Here is a 20,556-nt window from a genome sequence, read left to right as displayed (position 1 = left end):
ACTCCCTATTTTATGGGGGTGGGGGGTTATAAAGAGACAAAAAGTTGCCTATGTCACTCTCCGGACCATCAACTATCTCCACATAAAAAAACACGTCGATCCGTCGCTCCGTTTCGACGTGAAAAACGGACAAACATACATACAAACACATAAACTTTCGCATTTATAATATTATATATAATATATATAGTATAGTATGGATTAAGATATTATTTTACGGTAAAATCATTATCGATATCATTCAGGTAGAGTCGATAAGTGAGAAATCACTATGACGTTGAATAAATGTATTTCTTTCTTTCTTTTTTTATCAAATCTAAATTGGACAAAACATAATTTCAATTCCAAAATGAAACTTTTAAATACCCTTGAACCAAATTATCAATGTCTGCTGATTAGTATAATTTGATAGCACAGGTACGCTTTACATAATTCATACTTATATCTTATAACAAAAGCATAATTATAACTCCTTGAAGTTATTATAAAGACCTCACCACCAAATTGGAATTACACATTTTTGAAAAGTCCACGTTATTATAAGAACACCATAGAAAAGATTTTTTACTATGGTTATACGTTCAAATGTCAAACGTTGCGAGGGAAAATGTTGACCTGCAAGCCTCCTTTAGGGCTCAGGACACCACGGTAGGGGTCAAATTGGAAGGAGCGCACAGTGTTCTTGCTGGGCTCAAGTCTGAACTTGGAAAGCAGTCTGATCACGCAGATTCGGGACTGCACTTGGGCGAAACGCATTCCTGAAAAAAAATGTATTGATATAAGACTAATAATATTAAATATTTTTAAATAACATTGAAATATAATTGCAATTTTTGAAATTTTGAAAAGTACACTAAGTACAGATAGTTTGTAATTAAATCAGGCTGAAATTTTCGTACGAATCCCAACTACATCGTCTAAGAAGTTACTAAAGTTTACTTATTTGCTAAAAATATGAATTTACTGTGTAGTTAAGTACCTATTTAAAATTCTCTCTATTATCGATGAATAACCTTATTCCCATAACCATTTTACATAACCAGTACTGAAAGGCGGCAAATATTTCCTACTTCAAAGATAATTCGGTAATGTAATGGTCACTTTTACTGTCACTTTAAGTTCCCGAAAATTAGCCACGACGACGAGTGAAGCGAGTGGTAAGTTAACGGAGTGTTAGGTATCTTTGGGACCGCAATGTGCGAGCAAGACTTCATTAATTTAGGTAATAATTTGGTCCCTACCAGTGCTAATTACGTAAGATGGTTATGTACGAAGAACGAGGATGATAATGTCTGGGGAGCTCAATTCCATGTTAAGCAATATATTTTGTTAATAAGGTTTTTCAATTGGTACCAACTACGGCACTAAAAACTAGTAAAAATAAAAAAATGAACTTTTATTAAAAAATCAAAAAACCCCCGACACCAAAAAACGCCAGCAAAAATAAAAAGAAACGCCCGCTTTTTTTGTCGACGATTTTTACGCGGGCGTTTTTTTATATTTTTGCTGGCGTTTTTTTGTGTCGGGGGTTTATTAAAATTTTAATTTAAGTTTTTTTATTTCATGTTTTTTAAACTGGTATATTATTTTTTCAAAAGTGTATTAGTGTTTTGGATACCCTGGCTGCAACAACAGCTCATCGTGTTGCCACCATTGCATTGTATGTAGAATCAAATATCATTATTTGATTCCACATAGCATTCTGCATAGCAGGCTAGCAGCTATATCGTGTTTGATTCCTTTTGATCAGTCAAAAGGAATCAAACACGACATAGCTGCTATTATTTTTTCAAGAGTATATTGATGTGCTGGATATCCTGGTTGCAGCATCAGCTCATCATGTTGCCACCATTTTATTGTATGTAGAATCAAAACGAATCCAAACACGATATATCTGCTATGGTTTTATCAAGAAATTACCTACTAGTGTTCTGGATATCCTGGCTGCAGCATCAGGCCGAGAATTCCATAATCTTGCATAGTTATATAGCATATATCTGTGTTTCAAATGTTTGGAAGTAAAGTAAATACCCATTATGCGTCTAAGATTCCTACCGCAGCGAACAATAGAGCTGATGATCTTGAAACGGCAGAAACGATTTTGATAAAACATGTCTAAGAAATATCGCTAGAAAACCTGCTTTCAAATAAAAAAAACCGCATTCAAATCGGTCCACCCGTTTTAGATCTACGGTGCCACAGACAGACACACGGACACACATAGCGGTCAAACATAATAACACCACTCTTTTTGCGTCGGGGGTTGAAAATAGGACTTTTACTGATGTTATTTACAGGAACACCCAAATACTCCGAAATATTTTATTCCGAATTTGCTAATTCCGATTTCAAAACTCCGATTTTCACAATTCCTTAGACATATAATTCAGATTACTTAAAAACACGAAATTAATATTTCAGAATTTCAAAATATCGATTTTTTTAATATTCGGTTTTCATTATTCCGAAGAATGAAAAACACGAAATGTTAGTGGCCCGAAGTACAGTATACCGATTATCAATATCCCGAAATGGCATTGCTAAATCGGAAAAATTAAATTCGGCAAAATAAAACTTCGTGGTTTTAATAATCGGAATCTTGAATTTCGAATCTCGAATTAATATCAATCAATTAAGGTGAATTGACCTGCATAGGTTAGGTTAGGGTTAGGTTAGAATTGCGTCAAGGCACGAAGCGCCTAACTGCGCGTCGACCTTGTGTCACATTGCTAAAATTGAATAACAGTTACTACTGTTTTAGGCCAATCTAACCAACATAACTTACTTAATAAGTCAGGATTTTGTCAAACTTAAAACCTAAAATAACTATAAGTGGCTCCGAAACGGTAACGTTTCATGTGCTCTGCCTTCCCCATTTTGGGAATACAGGCGTGATGTTTGTGTGTGTGTGTGTGTGTGTAGTGTGTACAAGTCAGGATTTATTATTGATCGGTGTGATGATATTCGGAATTTTGAAAATCGGTATTCGGTATTATTAGTAATCGGAATTCGTATTTTTGACATTTAGGATTATTATTAAGTCGGACTTCTTATTGTTCGGTGTATTAAAATTCGGAATTTTGAAAGTCGTAATTTTAAACGTTTGATATTTTTCATTTTCGAGTTTATAAAAATCGGATTTATGAAGAATTGGAATAGTCATATTAGGAGTTTTAAAACATTCTGAATTATAAAAATCGGTATTTTGAAATTCGTGACTCCTACTTTGGAATTTAGTTTTTTCGTAGTTATGTAGTGTACCCGTTATTTACTGTACTAACGTACTAGAATCATTTGGTCGAGTAAATATTTAATATGAAACTTACCGATGCAATGGCGAGGTCCAACACCGAATGGCAGGTAGGCGCAAGGGTGTCTGGCTGCCACGTTCTCCGGAGAGAACCGATCAGGATCAAACTTGCTCGGATTCGGGTAATACTTCTCGTCGTGGTGTATCGCAAGTGCTGGTATCAGTACCATTTGATTTTTAGCCACTTTTACGTTTGTTCCAGGCAGCTTGTATTCCTCGAGTGCACTTCTTTGTAGTGTGTCCACAATAGGATACATTCTAAGGGTCTCATCAAAAACCTTCTCCAAATATGGCAAATCATTCATGACAGTTTCTAATGTTATTAGGTTATTGTTTTTCTGAAGGTATTCGTCAATTTCAGCTCTGAGCTTGTCCTGTATTTCAGTTTGCAATGCGAGATGATACAGCATGAAGCCCATGGTGGAAGCGGTAGTTTCGTAGCCAGCTGCGTAAAATAGGAACGCCTGAGCTTCTATTACACTCTCTGTTATTTCTAAAGCCCTTTCTTTTTCAGTATCGTACCGTTTTACAGCTTGAAGTTCTTGCTTGTTTCTCATTTCCAGCATCAAGTCCATAAAATCTCTTCTTGAAGTTGGCTGTCCATTTCTTTGATTTATTACCTGTTTAACTAAATCTCTAAAAAATGTTTTTACGAACGCTGGAAATAATGACAAGTTCAAGCTCTTGAGTAAACCGGGGTACATCATATCAAGTTCTACAGCGTAATTCACTGTAAATATTTCTTTGTCTATTCTATTTAAAGTGTCGATTTCACCATAGAATGTATCAATATCAAGACCAAAGGCGCAGGCAGAGATTGTTGACATAGTGTACTTCTGTACCATTGGATGTGTGAGCTGCTCTGGATTCTTGGCTGTGATATCCCGAACGTAGTCAGTGAATTTGTCAGCTCGATCATTTAGCAAGTGCATCATATTCTTCAGTTTCTGGTTGGTAAACATGGGTGAGAAGCGATTCCTCAGCACACGCCAGGTGTCTCCGTCGGCGTGAAACAGGTTTTTGCCCAAACCTTCTTTGCTGAACTCAACGCCTCTATCCGCGAAGTTGTCAAAGTCCTTGATCATAATGTGTTTTACAATATCCAGATCTCGAACCAGCAAATTTGGAGTTGTCATTCTGAACACACCCACTACTTTCTCGTTAGGGTATTCATTGTAGATTTTCTTCATTATTTGTCCCACTGAGGTGGACCGGACAGTAGATTTATATAAGTTTCCGAAAAACGGTACTGGCTTGAGATATGGAACATTTCTGTCCTTCCAGTAATTGAAGGTTCTGGTGAAATAATAGTATAGAGCACCAATTAGAGCCGCAATGGCCGCAATGACCGTAGCAAAGTCCATCGTAGCGTAATATTTGGTGATTGTTGTCACTAGAAACGATGGAACTATAATGAAAATAACCTACAAAAGTACTCCGTTTATAAAGGTTGATTGCGTCGTTTCACAATTATACATGATTGTTTACAAAATAAAAGATGATAAGTAAATAATAGTCACGATTATTTTGCCTTTTCCATAAGCGCTATCATATAATTAGACATAAACACCGGCCAAGATGATTTTGAACCATGCTCAGTGTAGGGTTTCGTAGCTGCAAAAAAAAACACACGTTGTCACTCGTCATTTTTTAGAACAACAGAAATAGAGCGTATCTTCATGGCACATGCATCCTTTTGTTGAGAAGCGTAGTTTTTCGGCAATGAAATTGCTATGTTATTTTAATTATTGTGTTATTTGTCATAGTTTCTTTTTTTGTTTTATGTATTTTAAGTTATGGATAGTTGTATGTTCATCATCATCCCAGCCTATATACGTCCCACTGCTGGGCACAGGCCTCCTCTCAGAACAAGAGGGCTTAGGCCATAGTTCCCACGCGGGCCCAGTGCGGATTGGGAACTTCGCACGCACCATAGTATCGCTTCGCAGGTTTGTGCAGGTTTCCTCACGATGTTTTTCTTCACCGCAAAGCTCGTTGCAAGTTGTATGTTACGCATAACAAATTGTTATTCACAGGTTTTATGTAAATATAGTTATAATTTAAATAATTTATTGAATCAGACGTTAATTTGCGGAGGTCCACATCAACGAACTAAAAGAATTTCTCTGCTCGCGGTGAGTGTGAGGTCGCGGGTGAGCAGAGAAATTCTTTTAGTTCATAGTTATAATTTAACTAGCTGTTGCCCGCGGCTTCGGCCCCGTTCCGGTATATATTTTTTTAATTTTGTTCACACAAACCTTGTTCTGACAACAAAGAACACAACAAATAAATAATTATCTAATTTGGTGCCGTCGTTCGCAAGTTACGCGCGCATATACATTTCGGCAATCCATTTGTATTTATATAGTTAGATTGTTATATAGGTGCTTTTTTACTATTCAAATTATTTATTTCATAATCAAATTCATTGTACATAATAGTAGAGGTAAAATTATTTTGTACTTATATTTTTAAGATGTACTTTATTGCTGCCTTGTAAATAAATTTGTTAACTGTATACTTATTCTCGAAAATGTATCCGTTAAAAGTAACAAGACACGCAATTATTTTGTTTACAAAAGCTAATAAATAATACGTAAAAACTATTTTTACCTATTTAATAATTACTTGTCTTACAGCTATTGCTGGACTAGTATCACCTAATCATTAGAGATATACTCGTAGATATGAATAAGAAAACATTCTGATAAAAATAATAACTATTGGCTCTGTGCACGACATCAGCGCCACCTAGCGTCCTCAACTTTTTTGGCTCTGATGCTCTGACGTTTTGAAATTTTATCGCGACATTGTGACAAAAATCAAACCTAGAACGTATTAATCTTCTTTATATTATCTTCTTCTATCTATATATATAAAAATACAAGTCCTGATACATTCATTACTGACTCATCAACGCCCAAACCCTTGAACCTAGAAAGCTGAAATTTCGCACAGAGGTTCCTTTTATGACATGTACACGAGATAAGAAAGGATTTTTCGAAATTCGTCCCCTAAGGGGGTGAAAAGGGGAGGAGAACGTTAGTTTGTAAAAATTTTATTTGTAAAGTTGTGCCTATGAAATTTTGGGAAAACATTCTTCAAAAAATATAATTGGATACATATTTCGCCATTTTTGAAAATTCTACCCTTAAAGGTAATAAGAGGAGGGGGGGGGTGAAAGTTTGTATGGGAAAAATGTTATTATTGAAGATATCATTATAACACTTTGTAAAATTCCTCTTAAACATAAATTAACATGTTTCACTGAGGAAGTTAGTACGGAAACATGTTATTTTAATGTTGCAATATGATGAACGGGCGTGTAGCTTTAAAGACAAATTAAACTTTTTTGACAACGTGCGAGTGACAATTTATATTTCATTTTAAGGGTTCAGCTGATCGTGTTGCCACCATTGCATTGTATGTAGAATCAAATACTGATCAAAAGGAATCAAACACGACATATCTGCTATTATTTCTTCAAGAGTATACTGGTGGGCTGGATATCCTGGCTGCAGCATCAGGCCGAGAATTCCATAATCTTGCAAAGTTATAGAGCATATATGGGTGTGTAGGGCTTTTTGCATCGGGGGTTAAAAGAGCACTGCTGCTGGCTGTCATAGATATTAGATCTAGGTATTTGTCATTTTTAACTCCCGACGCAAAAAGAAGGGTGTTATAAGTTTGACCGCTATGTGTGTCTGTGTGTGTGTCTGTCTGTCTGTGCCACCGTAGCTCTTAAACGGGTGGACCGATTTGAATGCGGTTTTTTTTATTTGAAAGCAGGTTTTCTAGCGATGGTTCTAAGACATGTTTCATCAAAATCGGTTCAGCCGTTTTTAATTAAGATACCTACTGGAAATGATTGGTTCGACAATCATCATTGGCCATCATGGAATGTAAAGTTCTTTTGTCAAATATTATTTGGCTTTACCACACATAAACATAACTCGAGGATGTCTTAGATGTACCTAAAATGCCAGTTATCTATAAATTGATTGGTAAACATATGGCCGACGAAATCTATGTTTTTGTGGTGATAGATAACGACAATGTTTCAGACAGGGCGATTACTAGTACTCGTAAATTAATCCCCTTATTTACACAAAAATGCTATATGTTATAGTGAAATTTATATTTTTCCCTGTCTGGCAAAGGCAAATGCCAAGTTGACAGATAAGAACAAATGAACGTTTAACTGGTAATTTAAACAAGGTGTTTATAAATAAATGGTCGATTTTAGACTATTTCGATACCTACCAGAACTTGTTGGACTTTGGTCTCTCAAATTAGACTTTGCGAAATATTCGTATGTGATATGATATGAACTTCGAGTTTCGAGTTTCGTAGTAGCCCTGCTGGAGCTAAGCGGAGCTCTATCATTATCTCGACTTGTAGTCAAAGTTAAGGCCTGCCTTATCACATGTTATGTAACAAGAAATATAATACCTACTATGCCGACGTATAATCGTGAGTGTGCGTTTTTAGCTCAATTACTTGTAGGTACAATGAAAACAATCATATCTATAGTTCGTATATAAGTGGAATGATTTAAAAATCATTATACAGTCTTAAACAGAAATCGGCAACAGATAGCGGAATGGATTTGGTCACGCTTTCGACCATTGTGGCCGTATTAATTGGTGTTCTGTACTACTACTGCACCAGGACTTTTAATTACTGGAAGGACCGAGATGTACGTGGCCCAGCGCCGATACCATTGTTTGGGAATGTGTTCAAGTTTTCAGCGCAGTCCGCCTACATTGGAGAAATCATCAAGAACGCCTACAATGAATACCACAATGAAAAAGTAGTGGGAATATTCAGAATGACAACCCCCAATTTGGTAATTAGGGATCTTGATATAATACAACATGTCTTAATCAAGGATTTTGATAACTTCATCGACAGGGGCATCGAGTTCAGCAAAGATGGTTTGGGTAAAAACTTATTCCACTCTGATGGAGACACGTGGCGTGTACTTAGGAATCGGTTTTCACCAATGTTCACTAATCAGAAGCTGAAGCATATGATGCATTTGATCACCGATCGAGCTGATATATTAACCGATTATGTCCAAGAAATAACTGCGAAGAACCCGGAGCAGCCCATACACGATCTGGTGCAGAAGTACACCATATCCACGATCGCGGCTTGTGCTTTTGGGCTCGATATTGACACTTTCCGCAAAGAAAATGAAACTATAAAAAGAGTAGACAAGGATATATTTACACTCAATTATGGCGTCGAATTTGACATGATGTATCCCGGAATACTCAAAACTTTGAACATTTCCATATTTCCGCAATCCGTAACAACTTTCTTCAGAGATATTGTCAAACAAGTTATAACAGAAAGGAATGGTCAACCAAGTACTAGAAGGGATTTCATGGATTTGATTTTGGAAATGAGAAACAAACAACGTCTTCAAGCAATCAAACAATTTGAAGATGAAAAAGATAGAGTTTTAGAAATAACCGACAGCATTATAGAAGCCCAAGCGTTCGTGTTTTATGCAGCCGGCTACGAGACAAGTGCTTCCACTATGGGCTTCATGCTGTATCAACTTGCGCTGAACACTGACATACAGGACAAACTCAGAGCGGAAATCGATGAGTATTTACGTAAAAACAATAATCAAATCATATTGGATACGTTATTAAAGGATTTGCCATATTTAGAGCAAGTTTTTGATGAAACTCTACGAATGTATCCGATTGTCGATATTTTGCAAAGAAAAGCACTAAACGAATATGAATTACCTGGAACCAATCTAAAAGTAGCTAAAAACCATGTGGTGCTTATATCTGCCTTGGGAATACATCACGACGAGGAGCATTACCCGAATCCGAGCAAGTTTGATCCTGAGCGGTTTACTCCGGACAAAGTGGCTGCCAGACACCCATGCGCCTACCTGCCCTTTGGACTTGGACCTCGCCATTGCATCGGTAAGTTATTTAGCAACTAAATGTTATAGTGAATAACAAAAAAATACACAGACCAATTAATGATCCTATCGCCAAAGAGGAATAATAGTAGATTGTTCAACAAGGGACTAAAACAAGCCATAATGATACGAGATGTTTAGCCACCCGAGCAGAACGAGGGTGGATATAGCTTGAGTGTCGTTGTGGTTGTTTAGTCTCGCGTCGAACACTCTACTTTTCACTTTGAATGCGAGGAAAAAAACGACATTCTGGCCAAGTCAAATCTAACCTACTTTAAGATCTCACATTTTTAAATAACAGCAATTGTTATATAGGTATCCAATAAAGCAAAGAAATAGAGTTGAATACTTATTCATAATGTTATTTTGTTCCTATAAATACATATTTGGATTTTACATAGAACTTGGCACACATTTAGATCTCCATTCTTTTTGCGGCGAATATATATAATTTTTGTATTGAACTTGGCTTTCCTTTTTTTACATTTATATTTTTGGTGGGATAAATCGTCACTACTTTGAAAAAATCTCGTATCTAAAATCAATATGTCAACAAAATTGGCCCTTGATATATACAAGAATTGCTTGTTTAAAGGTATTAAATATATTTTTTTTTTTATTTCCAGGCATGCGGTTTGCCCAAGTTCAAGTCCGGGTCTGCGTGATCAGATTACTTTCGAAGTTCAGAATTGAAACCAGCAAGAACACTGTCCACTCCTTCAAGTACCAACCTCGCCGTTTAGTTCTGACACCTTCTGAAGTTTTATATGTCAACATTAAGCCACGGAATGATGTGTGAAATACTATAAATCGCATGCTTAATAATAAACGGGCTCAACTATGTGTTCTGTTACTTTCATGTGTTTTATGTACAAAGAGTTTTACAATAAGTACAATACAATACAACTCAAAAATCGTGAATTTTGGCAAATCGAGTTTAAAGTTTAACCCCCTTATTCATAAAACTTAACAAGCCTATGTTAACTAACAAATGCTTTGTCCCTTTCTAACAAATACAAATGTCGAAGTGACAGATAAGGACAAACGAATTTTAGCGGCATTTTAACTAAAATAGGTTTGATTGTCGTTTATGAATAAGGGGGTAAGTAATTAGCACTTCTCGTTTCCGTTGAATTATTTGGTAGGTTTTTTTTTTCCTGAAACCTGGGCGACCGAGCTTCACTTGGGCTCAAACTTACGTTCTCAAACTTTCATTCACCGAGAAGTAGTTAAGACTAAGCTAGATTGGTTTTTCACGCCCAAAAACTCCCGTTCACATAAAACACTACCTCATCGAAATCTTTAGCACGGTTTCCTAGATCCCTGAAAAAATAAATTAACAAGACTATAAGTACAGGTGAAATATTTATCGTGAATCGAAATATTTTTTTCTAACTCCATACATGACTAACAATTACTTGCACCGATAGTTGTTATTTTTTTTTTTTTTCACTTTTAATTTAATTCACCTAATGAACTAAAATAATTTCCTTGCTCACCCGCGACCTTACGATAGCTTATGCAAAATATGCGTGTTCATGCAGTTCCTCCACCTCCACACTGTAAGAACATACACAAATCACACAAACCCATCTATCACCACCACCACACTACACCAATAAATTAAATTCAATAAATTATTTAATTAACCTATCCTAATTTATTTTAAGTTCTTGGTCACCCTACACATAACATTTCACACTTGTCACAAAACTGAACAAGAAGATATTCAATCTTTTAGCAATTTGCTGGCCGGATATTGTTTTGGCATGAATTGTCAATAACGTCAACGTTGTCAACATTGTTATTTCTAGTATCTCTTAGTAGTCTGTGGTTATTGCTCTATAGAAATAAAGTATTTTTAGATGGACTCATCTTTCATCCACCATTACCAACATATTTCGTTTTCTAGATTTTTTTTATCGTACAACGGCAAAAACTACTAGACACTGGCAAAATTGTCCTCCAATGGACAGAGCCATATTTTTTCAAAGAAACAACAACAAGTATTTTTAGATTAAAAAGCTAAAAATGCCTCCTCCGTACCCTTACATTACCATACAAAGATTTGATATGGTGTCTTTGTACGCTCAAACTAGTAGAATGGCTCAAACACAAGAACTTTTTCATGTAAGATATCCCGAGTCACCTGTACCGAGACGTAATTTAATCATGAGTTTATAAGGATGGAGCAAAACCTTCGTGATTTCGGTCAGTTCACCGTTCCAATGCATGCCCAAGCCCGCGGCCGCCCACGAGTTCTCCGGACAGGTTGTACAGAAGCATACGATTTTTTTTTATTGTAATCCACTAGCGAGTACCTACAAGGGCCGCTTTCACGTAAGCCAATATTACGTCTGGCAGTTGCTAAATGCATCAGGCCAACATCCCACTTCCAACCCGTGCAAGATCTTACGTTGGCTGATTATCAAAAAAGGATGATCATGTGCCGGTACTTGTTAGAAAATCAGGCGAAAACATAATTGTGGACCGACGAGGTAACTTTTACGCGGATCGGGCTGTTTAAAGTCCACAATGAACTTTGGTGGTGTAGAAGAAATCCACATGTTATCCGAAATGTCTATCAAGTGAGATTCAGTCTTAATGTGTGGGTAGTGTACTAACCTCTTGCGTCCGTTGATTCGATGCTGGCAGCATAGTTCCATTTTTGAATGATAATATTGAATGGACGCAAGGGAGTTAAAGAGAAGACTTGTATCCGAGCTGCCAACGGAGTATGTTGATTTGGAAATACATATGAAAATATCCTAAAGAAGTGCTTTTAATTTAAGTAAAGTTGAGTTAGGATAGTGGACCCACGGTCCACTACAGTAGGCATTCTCAATGATGCACTGATTGGACCTTATTATTGAAGGCCGACTAAATGAACATAACTATCTCCAGTTTCTGATAAATGTGGTTCTAGATTTGTTGAGAGAAGTACCGGGTCAGTTCTTGATGGATGCATTATTATGGAGCCCCAGCTCATTTCCACCACGAAGCTCGTGACCACTTGGACAGAGAATACCCTGGCCGGTGGAGCGGACGAAATGGGCCTATCTTGTGGCCACCTCGAAGTCCCGATTTGACACCCTTGGATTTCTATCTTTGGGGAGATATCAAACGGCGAGTGTATGAACAACCGTCGGAAACAGTAGCAGAACTGCGTCAAAAAATAGCAGTTAAAGGCGATGTTTTTGTGCTAAGCCGTGTAAAAAATAATCTGAGGCGACGGTGGGTTTGTGTTTACAGGTCCAGGGTGAACACTTTGAACATATGTTAAAATACGTGTAAATAAAAATTAAGTTTATTGTCTCTTATTTAATGTACACTAAACAAATTATTCACACGAAAAATGAGTGTTTGATAGATAACATGCACGCACATGCACGATACTGATAAGGTAACCTTTGGACTTATCAAAATATTCCAATTCAAGTCACGTGGTCTGAGTAGGGTGACCATAGTAGATGGTGGTAAGTGGGGATCAACATTATTTTTTTATTCAGAATTAATTGATGAGCTCATTAATTTTAATTAGCACTTATGCTCCGTGTTAGTCTTAAGTAGCTTTATCAGAAAACATGATTTCATGGTTTATTTCATGAAAACATGGTTTATTCGTTGTTGTGCAAAATTAATAAAGCAATTTATGAACCACAAGCCTCAATGAAGCCAACTTTGATAAAGCGCTCGCCAAATCCACACCGTATTAATCACTATGTTTACCTATTGTATTATATTCACAAATTAAGCTCTCTTATTCTTTAAGCCTGTTCGTAGCTCTTATCCGTATCGTTTTAACTTAAATTTCTATCAACATTGTTATTATTATTGTTCCCCTTAATAGCTATCAACATTGTTCTGGTTTTATTTCGCGTTGTCTGCTGATGCCATAATTGTAATTGTCATATGTCAATGTCAAATTATTCTTATCTTTTTCATTACATGTACTGTTGCCATGATAATGTGGGCTTATACAGCCAACTTATATTTTAGTCTCGTAGCTATTTTTGTATTTGTTTGTTTTGTGTGACTTTCCGTAATTTCACTCTCCTGTGGCCCGGCGGAAGACCAGTGCTGTTTTTCAACCAGCGATATGCTGAGCCGGGACCTTTTTATAGCGGCAACACTTCTTATTGTTATATTTACTAATTATGTGTCATTGCTGTTATAAATAAATTATTTTCTTTCTTTCTTTCTTTCTTTCTATTGTTTTTTACACTAAATAAATCATACTAAGTACCTATTTAACACTATTTACAAGGTTTATAATACTTACAGTTTAAAATTTATTCACACTAGTCGAGCTTCTTTTTTTTCACAAATTGATCATTTCACAAACTCTTTATTTGACAAACCATTATAATAATATAACAAATAATTATTGTTTTTTTTTTCAATACTCATAATTAATTTATTAAGAAATATTAAGAAAATACAAAATATCCATAGGACTAAAACTACTATTAAATTAAAATAATAAAAACTAAACCTTTAATTAAAAAAGAGAGGTGGGCCTCTTGGCATGGTACCCATCACTCAGGCAGCATTCCCGCGTTGAACTGCGATTGAGATTCTTTGCGCGAGAAAGCTGCCGGCGCGAGGGTTGCCTGTTGCCTCCCTTAACCTATTGCTGAGCTCCCTGTGTAGCTTTAGCGCACCGTTACCCCAAGGACCTAGAGTCTCGACGCCGAAAGCAAAGAAATGATATTGGGCGCCGAGACAGCTATATTTTGTGACCTTGAGGCGTTCCCGAGCGTCTGCCGCCGTCCCCGCACATTTGGTAGTTGCTGGTAGGTAGCACGCCGCTAGGGTATCTGTACAGGTAGCGTCCCACACCAGCGCACGGCCATTCTTCCAGGGTATCAACGACATTTCGTCAGGGCGCTTGCCATCGCTCCGTACAATCTGGGGCTCCAGAGCAGTGAGAACGTTTGGCACTAACGAGCGCCTTCCTGAGAATGTCGTTGAGACCGGCGTGGCGAGACAGGCGGCCGGCGCCCGAGGAGCAGGAGAGGCCATAGTGGCCGAGATGGTCCACTGGAGCCCCAAAAGAAACACAATTGTGACTTGCGCAGATCCCAACTCCCAGCCGGAGACCAACAGCTATGCGTAGAGTGTCTGGGTCGATAAAAGTTCCAGTGTTGGGCGAGGGGTAAGCATGGAGCCAGTAACCAGATTCTGTCTTGGACACAGCTAACAGTCTGGCCCGGTCCCTGCCTGTTGAAGGTTCTATTAATGTATGTAAGGTGGTGACGGAGGCTATTGTATCCCAGGCCCTTTGCCTATGTGGTTTGGACGGGAGATTTGGACTCGGTCCAGCTAGCCAGGCATTCGTGGCCTCGTTCAAGCATGCAATCCCGCAGTTAATGCCCGCTGGGGCTTTTAGTATTCTACTCGTACCTGCGAGATCTAGCGTGCTGTGGATCGAAGATAGGAATGCCGGCAAAGCTACACTTGAAATTTTGCGGGTTCCAAAGCCGCCGTTCCTTATCGGTAAAGTGGCTTGGGCCCATGCCTGCTCGCTGAGATAAATGTTCAAAATGTTTTCAATTGGCGTTTTCATGAGACTGTCAATAGGTATGATCAATTGGGGGAATTTCCAAATGGGGCAACAGCGATGAATTTAGGGACGCGCCTGACGTCCTCCACGAAGCAAAAATAGTCAGTGACAAACACCCGCCGACTTAATCAATGCTGAAATACGTGAACTATATTATACATACATAAGTTAATAAACATCGTAAATAGATACCTCAATGGATCGGCGGGCTGGTGCTTACCTTGCACAACGCATCAGCCTAGCTATCCAGAGAGGTAATGCTGCCAGCCTCCTAGGAATGGCCCCCCAAAGCAGCAGCCTTGAAGACGTTTTCTATTTAGTATAAGTTTTGTAAATAGTAAGTAGATAGTAGTTGTATTTTTTTTTATTTAATTTTGTATATGTGTTATATATAACTCTGTGCTTTTCTGTTATGAAATAAATGTAAACTTCGTAAATTGACAGAATAATCTATCTCTACACACATTATATTACGATTATAACATCTACCGGTACGTCTTATTCTTATTTATTTGCTTTTATCTATTAGAATTACTGAACCAATTTTGAATTATTTACATTTTTAAAGCTAAACCAAGGCCCCTTTGATGAACGATGATGATCGAAGGCTAAACCATCTCAAAATTATCATGTAGATTTACGGTGACTTTTGTAAATAGCTGGTAGATAAGATACATAATATAATATAAATAATATACTTGTACTTGATGATAATTAACTGTTACACGGAATTATTCACAGGTTGCACTGATATTTAGCATTATAGGAGCGTGCAGGAGATAAGGACTAGCCAATATAACTGTGGACAGTGTCAAGCAACAAGGGCTTATAATGAATCGTAAAAAATTACGATACTAAAACAAAGTCTCCTTTATCTATCATACATAAGTAGCTGTAGCTGTTCTAATCTTCTGGGTCAATGATTGATATGAAAGTTGGTTTAATAAAGTGTACACGTTAACGTTTTTGGTTTATTGTACATGTCGGTATGTATATCTACTGCCTGCTACTGTAGTAAAAGGAGTATAGCAAATAAATGATGTTAGTCACTGCGTCGATTTTTTCCTTGCTTAATGCATTGTAAAACGTTGTATGATATACGTGTTGAAAGTAGGAAATTCCCAACTCGTGCCGGCTCAAAACACTCGCTTCGCTCGTGTTTTAAGTTCTCCGTCACTCGTTGGAAATTGCCTACTTTCCGCACTTGTATCATAAATAACTATTATGATGCCATATCTTTTTTTACAAGCTTTTCTTTAGCTTGCCCCGTTTATTTTTATTTGTTTCTTTTTTTGTTTGGGTCAAGGTTTGGGTGGAAGGAGGTTAAAGCGGTCCAATTGACTTAAAATTTGATATACTTATGTAAATTTGGTGAGAATACAATAATCTGGAGTGAAATCTTGGTGATCCGGTCAGGATCGTCTCCGCAGGAGAGAACTCTTCGCTGGTTAATAGCAGCGACTTGAAATTTGGTATGCAAATGTAGTTTGGGTGACAATGCAAGGAAAGTTGTCAAAAAGTACAGTCAGCAAAAAAGCTTGTATTAAAAATGAAATTTTTAACAGAAACTTATTTCGTTTGTTTAATCATACATTTTGTATAGTAACAAAAGTTATCAAGTCATATGTCATAATTATGTTCACTATTGATATTGTTTATTTAAATGATTTGACACAAAAACAATTAAGGAACATAGCTGTTTGCTTTGGCACGAGTCAAAGGTTATGTGATACTGTTTTTGAGCTATATGTTGATGATAATACAAAACCACACGAAATGCTTATTCATTTACCTAAGTTATCTACACATTTTACATATAACCATTATTGACCAAAATGCTTGTAATCGTAAAAAGTAATCACTTGTATAAAAGCAAGATGTTTTGGGATCTATCATACAGTTGTAAACGATCGTCCAACCAACATAACTGACGTTTTGGTTTTCGGTAACATGGACACTGTTACACTATTGGCAATCGCAACCATAATTGGTTCATTGTACTACTTCTTTACAAGGACTTTCAATTACTGGAAGGAAAGAAATGTTCCCTTTCGAAAACCAGTACCGTTTTTCGGCAACATATTCAAGTCCACTATCCGGGCAACGACTGTGGGACAAGTCTTGAGGAATATCTACAATGATTACCCTAACGAGAAAATAGTCGGAGTGTTTAGAATGACAACTCCAAATGTGTTGGTTCGAGATCTTGATATTGTGAAGCATATTATGATCAAGGACTTTGATAACTTTGCGGACAGAGGAATTGAATTCAGCAAGGAAGGTTTGGGTAAAAACCTCTTCCACGCTGATGGAGATTCATGGCGAGTGCTGAGAAATCGTTTTTCACCAATATTCACTAATCAAAAACTGAAGCATATGCTGCACTTGATCACAGATGGCGCTGATAAGTTTACAGAGTATGTTCACGAAATCACTGCAAAGAATCCGGAGCAACTCATAAACCTACTGATGCAGAAGTACACTATGGCAACCATAGCAGCGTGTGCTTTTGGCCTCGATGTTGATACTTTCCGTGGGGAAATAGAAGCGCTGAAAAGAATTGACAGGGATTCATTCACAGTCAATTATTCACTTGAACTGGACATGATGTTCCCTGGCTTACTGAAAAGTTTGAACTTATCTATTTTTCCGGCATACATCAAAACGTTCTTTAGTGACCTCGTTAAAAATATAATAAGCGAAAGAAATGGACAGCCCACCAGCAGACGAGATTTTATGGATTTGATTTTGGAAATGAGAAATAAACAAGAGCTACAAGCAATTAAACGGTTTGATGGTGAGAAAGAAAGAGCTTTAGAAATCACTGACAACATTATAGAAGCACAAGCGTTTATATTCTATATAGCTGGATACGAGACCAGTGCTTCTACTATGGCCTTTATGATGTATCAGCTCGCATTAAACACAGAAATTCAGGACAAACTTAGAGCAGAGATTGACGAATATCTTCTAAAAAACAATGACCAAATAACATTGGAGACACTTATGAACGATTTGCCATATTTGGAGAAAGTTTTCGATGAGACCCTTCGAATGTATCCTATTGTGGAGACACTACAAAGAAGTGCACTCGAGGAAAACGAACTGCCCGGGACCAATCTGAAAGTAGCCAAGAATCAAATTGTGCTTATATCACCACTTGCGATACATCACGACGAGAAGTATTATCCGAACCCGAGCAAGTTTGACCCTGAGAGATTTACACCGGAGAAAAAAGCGGAGAGACACTCTTGCGCTTACCTGCCCTTTGGACTTGGACCTCGTCATTGCATTGGTAAGTGACTGGTCACATAAATCAAACCTTTTGCCATCTGTGGTTGAGGAGTAGCATGGTGAAATGTTCATCGCTAAGCGATATAAATTTATTAACTTCGAATTGCAATGAAAAAGACATTTTTTTGGCAGTAATTATCAATTAAACTTATTTTTACCAAAAATACAAACTGAGACATGGGTGCACAGAAAAACCAGAAAAAGAGACCAGCGCTGGGAATCGAACCCAGGTCCTCAGCAATCCGTGCTACGTGTTATAACCCCTTCACCACCGCTGGGCAGGAATCTAGACACGAATTTTTCTTATGCATACATATCTCAGGTTGCTTATTTCTACTACGCTACTTAATCAGCAGCACTAGCGACATCTACATTTCGCTCTCATCGAGAGACGCCACATTCTTTCGGAACTAACCACTCACCCAGACAAGAGATGTCGCTACTAAGCAATCAAATAATGATTGGTTGTGGTTTTTTGGAGTCTTAAAAATACAAAAAGACTCCAAAAAACCAAACATATTTGTACCTTTTTCTTTTGATATTAAGAAGCATTAGGTACTAATCGAAATACTAAGAACTATGAGCACAAAGGAAAAAATAATAATGCCTATGTTTTAATTTGTTACTGGCTATACCTACTCGTACTAGGTACTTATTATAAGTAGATAGTTATGGGCATTATGTATTTTTTCTTAACGAAATGTAAGCTTTTGTAAACGAAAAGTTTTTAAAGTAGTCTTAATAATAACGTTCTTGTAATATTTTGTATTAATAATGTTAATTTTACGTGAAAATGTCGAGCTACTTATTATACTGTACACGCGATAACAGGATGGTGAACTTACTTAATTTTATTTTTCAGGAATGCGTTTCGCCCAAGTGCAGTCCCGAATCTGCGTGATCAGACTGCTGTCCAAGTTCAGACTTGAGCCCAGCAAGAACACTGTCCGCTCCTTGCAATTTGACCCCTACCGTACAGTTCTATGCCCCAAAACGGGCTTCCACGTCAACATTTTCCCTCGCAACCTGTGATAACTGGAGATTCACGTGTAATCCGGCTTATGTAACTAATAAAAAATAAGATGCCAGCATGAACTTATAAGTTTTGCGTTCCATAGCATGTCATTGCACTGAAAAGTACCAATTTAATCATTAGTACCTGGACGAAAGCTTGATAACAAGCGATTTCCCAGAGATAAGCTACATAGATCGTTTTTTATCTCGGAAAACCCCTACCTACCAAATTTCATCAAAATTGTTGGATTCGTTTCCGAGACCCCCGAACGAAATATATTATAATTGTTTATACAAGAATTGCTTGTTTAAAGATATTAGAAAGATAATCATACATAATAAATATGGTAAGTGGTTTTACGTTGACGACAGACATTGTAAGTACTTATCAGTTTATTTTGTGGCTGAAAAAATATTATGTTAATCTTGGTCATACTCAGCATTACAGACGTTTTTTATTTTCCCTTCCACAATGACCATACAATACAAACACCTACCTACCTAATAGGTACTCGTTATGTCGTAACACATTGGGTACCTAATACTCGTTATGTATGCCGTAACATTGCTTTACATGATTTTACTTCCATAAAATAAATCGAATCCGTGCATGCTTGTTTTGAATATACGACTGGGCAAGCTTAATAGAAATTAAATACCAAATGATTTTAGGATTATCTCATAGGTACTTAACAAAATGAAAATGCTAAATAGATAATTTACGCATTATTCTTAGTAGAATTCTTAAGTTCGTTCGTCAAACAAACCGTAATTTATACCTTCTATAATTGACATTGGTCTCAAAAAAAACAATGTTTATTTTTATTTTATTTTCTCACAAAATAGGCGAATTTAAGACATCTATTTGAGGATTTTGGTTTTAGGTTGGTTTTTCAATCTTTTATCCTATTTATAAGTTAGCGGAATTATAGCTAAGCTGTTGCCATGGCGTTCAAAACTGGGTTTATCTTTGCCCGTCACAATTATTTCAGAAAACGTACTGTCTTCTGTCACCTGGCTGTGATTAGGCGGTTTAGTTACTAACGATTATTTACGATGAGAGTCAAACAAAGGTCAAACGTTATTTTTCAAATATACACACGGTCTTTAAGCATTTTTTAACTTAAATGTTATAAAATTATTTAATAAACTTATTCCTCGAAATGGTTTTGGGATTAGACCACATTGTAAAAAAGTGATTAATGCCAATTATAAAGGGTATTTATACCCTTCATTTCCACTAGTACAGTTTTCTATTCATTGGACAGAATTAATGAGTTTGTTTTCTCACTTTTCTCAGGTTAACCCACTTTTCATCTTTCTAGATTCAACAAGGTTTCTTTCCCTTTACGTTCGTGAACTGAAAATGTGTGTTTGATTCTCTAAGTACACAATAAAACACACCTTTTACTGATTAATCAT

General features: G+C 36.9%; 3 protein-coding genes across 3 annotated transcripts; 2 read left to right on the top strand and 1 right to left on the bottom strand.

Annotated features, from left to right (window-relative positions):
* Window positions 1–272: 272 nt before the first annotated feature.
* LOC141434263 (cytochrome P450 6B2-like) lies at window positions 273–4,740 on the bottom strand. The gene is made up of 2 exons (XM_074096654.1): window positions 3,327–4,740; window positions 273–758 (listed from the first exon to the last, which is right to left on the bottom strand). Exons 1-2 carry the CDS (start codon window positions 4,672–4,674, stop codon window positions 589–591), a joined length of 1,518 nt encoding a protein of 505 aa, XP_073952755.1. The 5' UTR covers window positions 4,675–4,740; the 3' UTR covers window positions 273–588.
* A 3,124-nt stretch (window positions 4,741–7,864) lies between these two features.
* Window positions 7,865–10,113, top strand: LOC141434265 (cytochrome P450 6B5-like). The gene is made up of 2 exons (XM_074096657.1): window positions 7,865–9,261; window positions 9,887–10,113. The coding sequence occupies exons 1-2, from the start codon at window positions 7,914–7,916 to the stop codon at window positions 10,057–10,059; spliced, it is 1,521 nt and encodes a 506-aa protein (XP_073952758.1). The 5' UTR covers window positions 7,865–7,913; the 3' UTR covers window positions 10,060–10,113.
* Window positions 10,114–16,707: 6,594 nt separating this feature from the next.
* On the top strand, window positions 16,708–19,579 carry LOC141434262 (cytochrome P450 6B2-like). The gene is made up of 2 exons (XM_074096653.1): window positions 16,708–18,121; window positions 18,983–19,579. The coding sequence occupies exons 1-2, from the start codon at window positions 16,777–16,779 to the stop codon at window positions 19,150–19,152; spliced, it is 1,515 nt and encodes a 504-aa protein (XP_073952754.1). The 5' UTR covers window positions 16,708–16,776; the 3' UTR covers window positions 19,153–19,579.
* The last annotated feature ends 977 nt before the right edge of the window (window positions 19,580–20,556 follow it).

The sequence above is a fragment of the Choristoneura fumiferana genome, chromosome 13 (assembly GCF_025370935.1).
Source record: "Choristoneura fumiferana chromosome 13, NRCan_CFum_1, whole genome shotgun sequence".
Classification (NCBI taxonomy): Eukaryota; Metazoa; Arthropoda; class Insecta; order Lepidoptera; family Tortricidae; genus Choristoneura; species Choristoneura fumiferana.
This window is presented reverse-complemented; position numbering and strand designations above follow the sequence as displayed.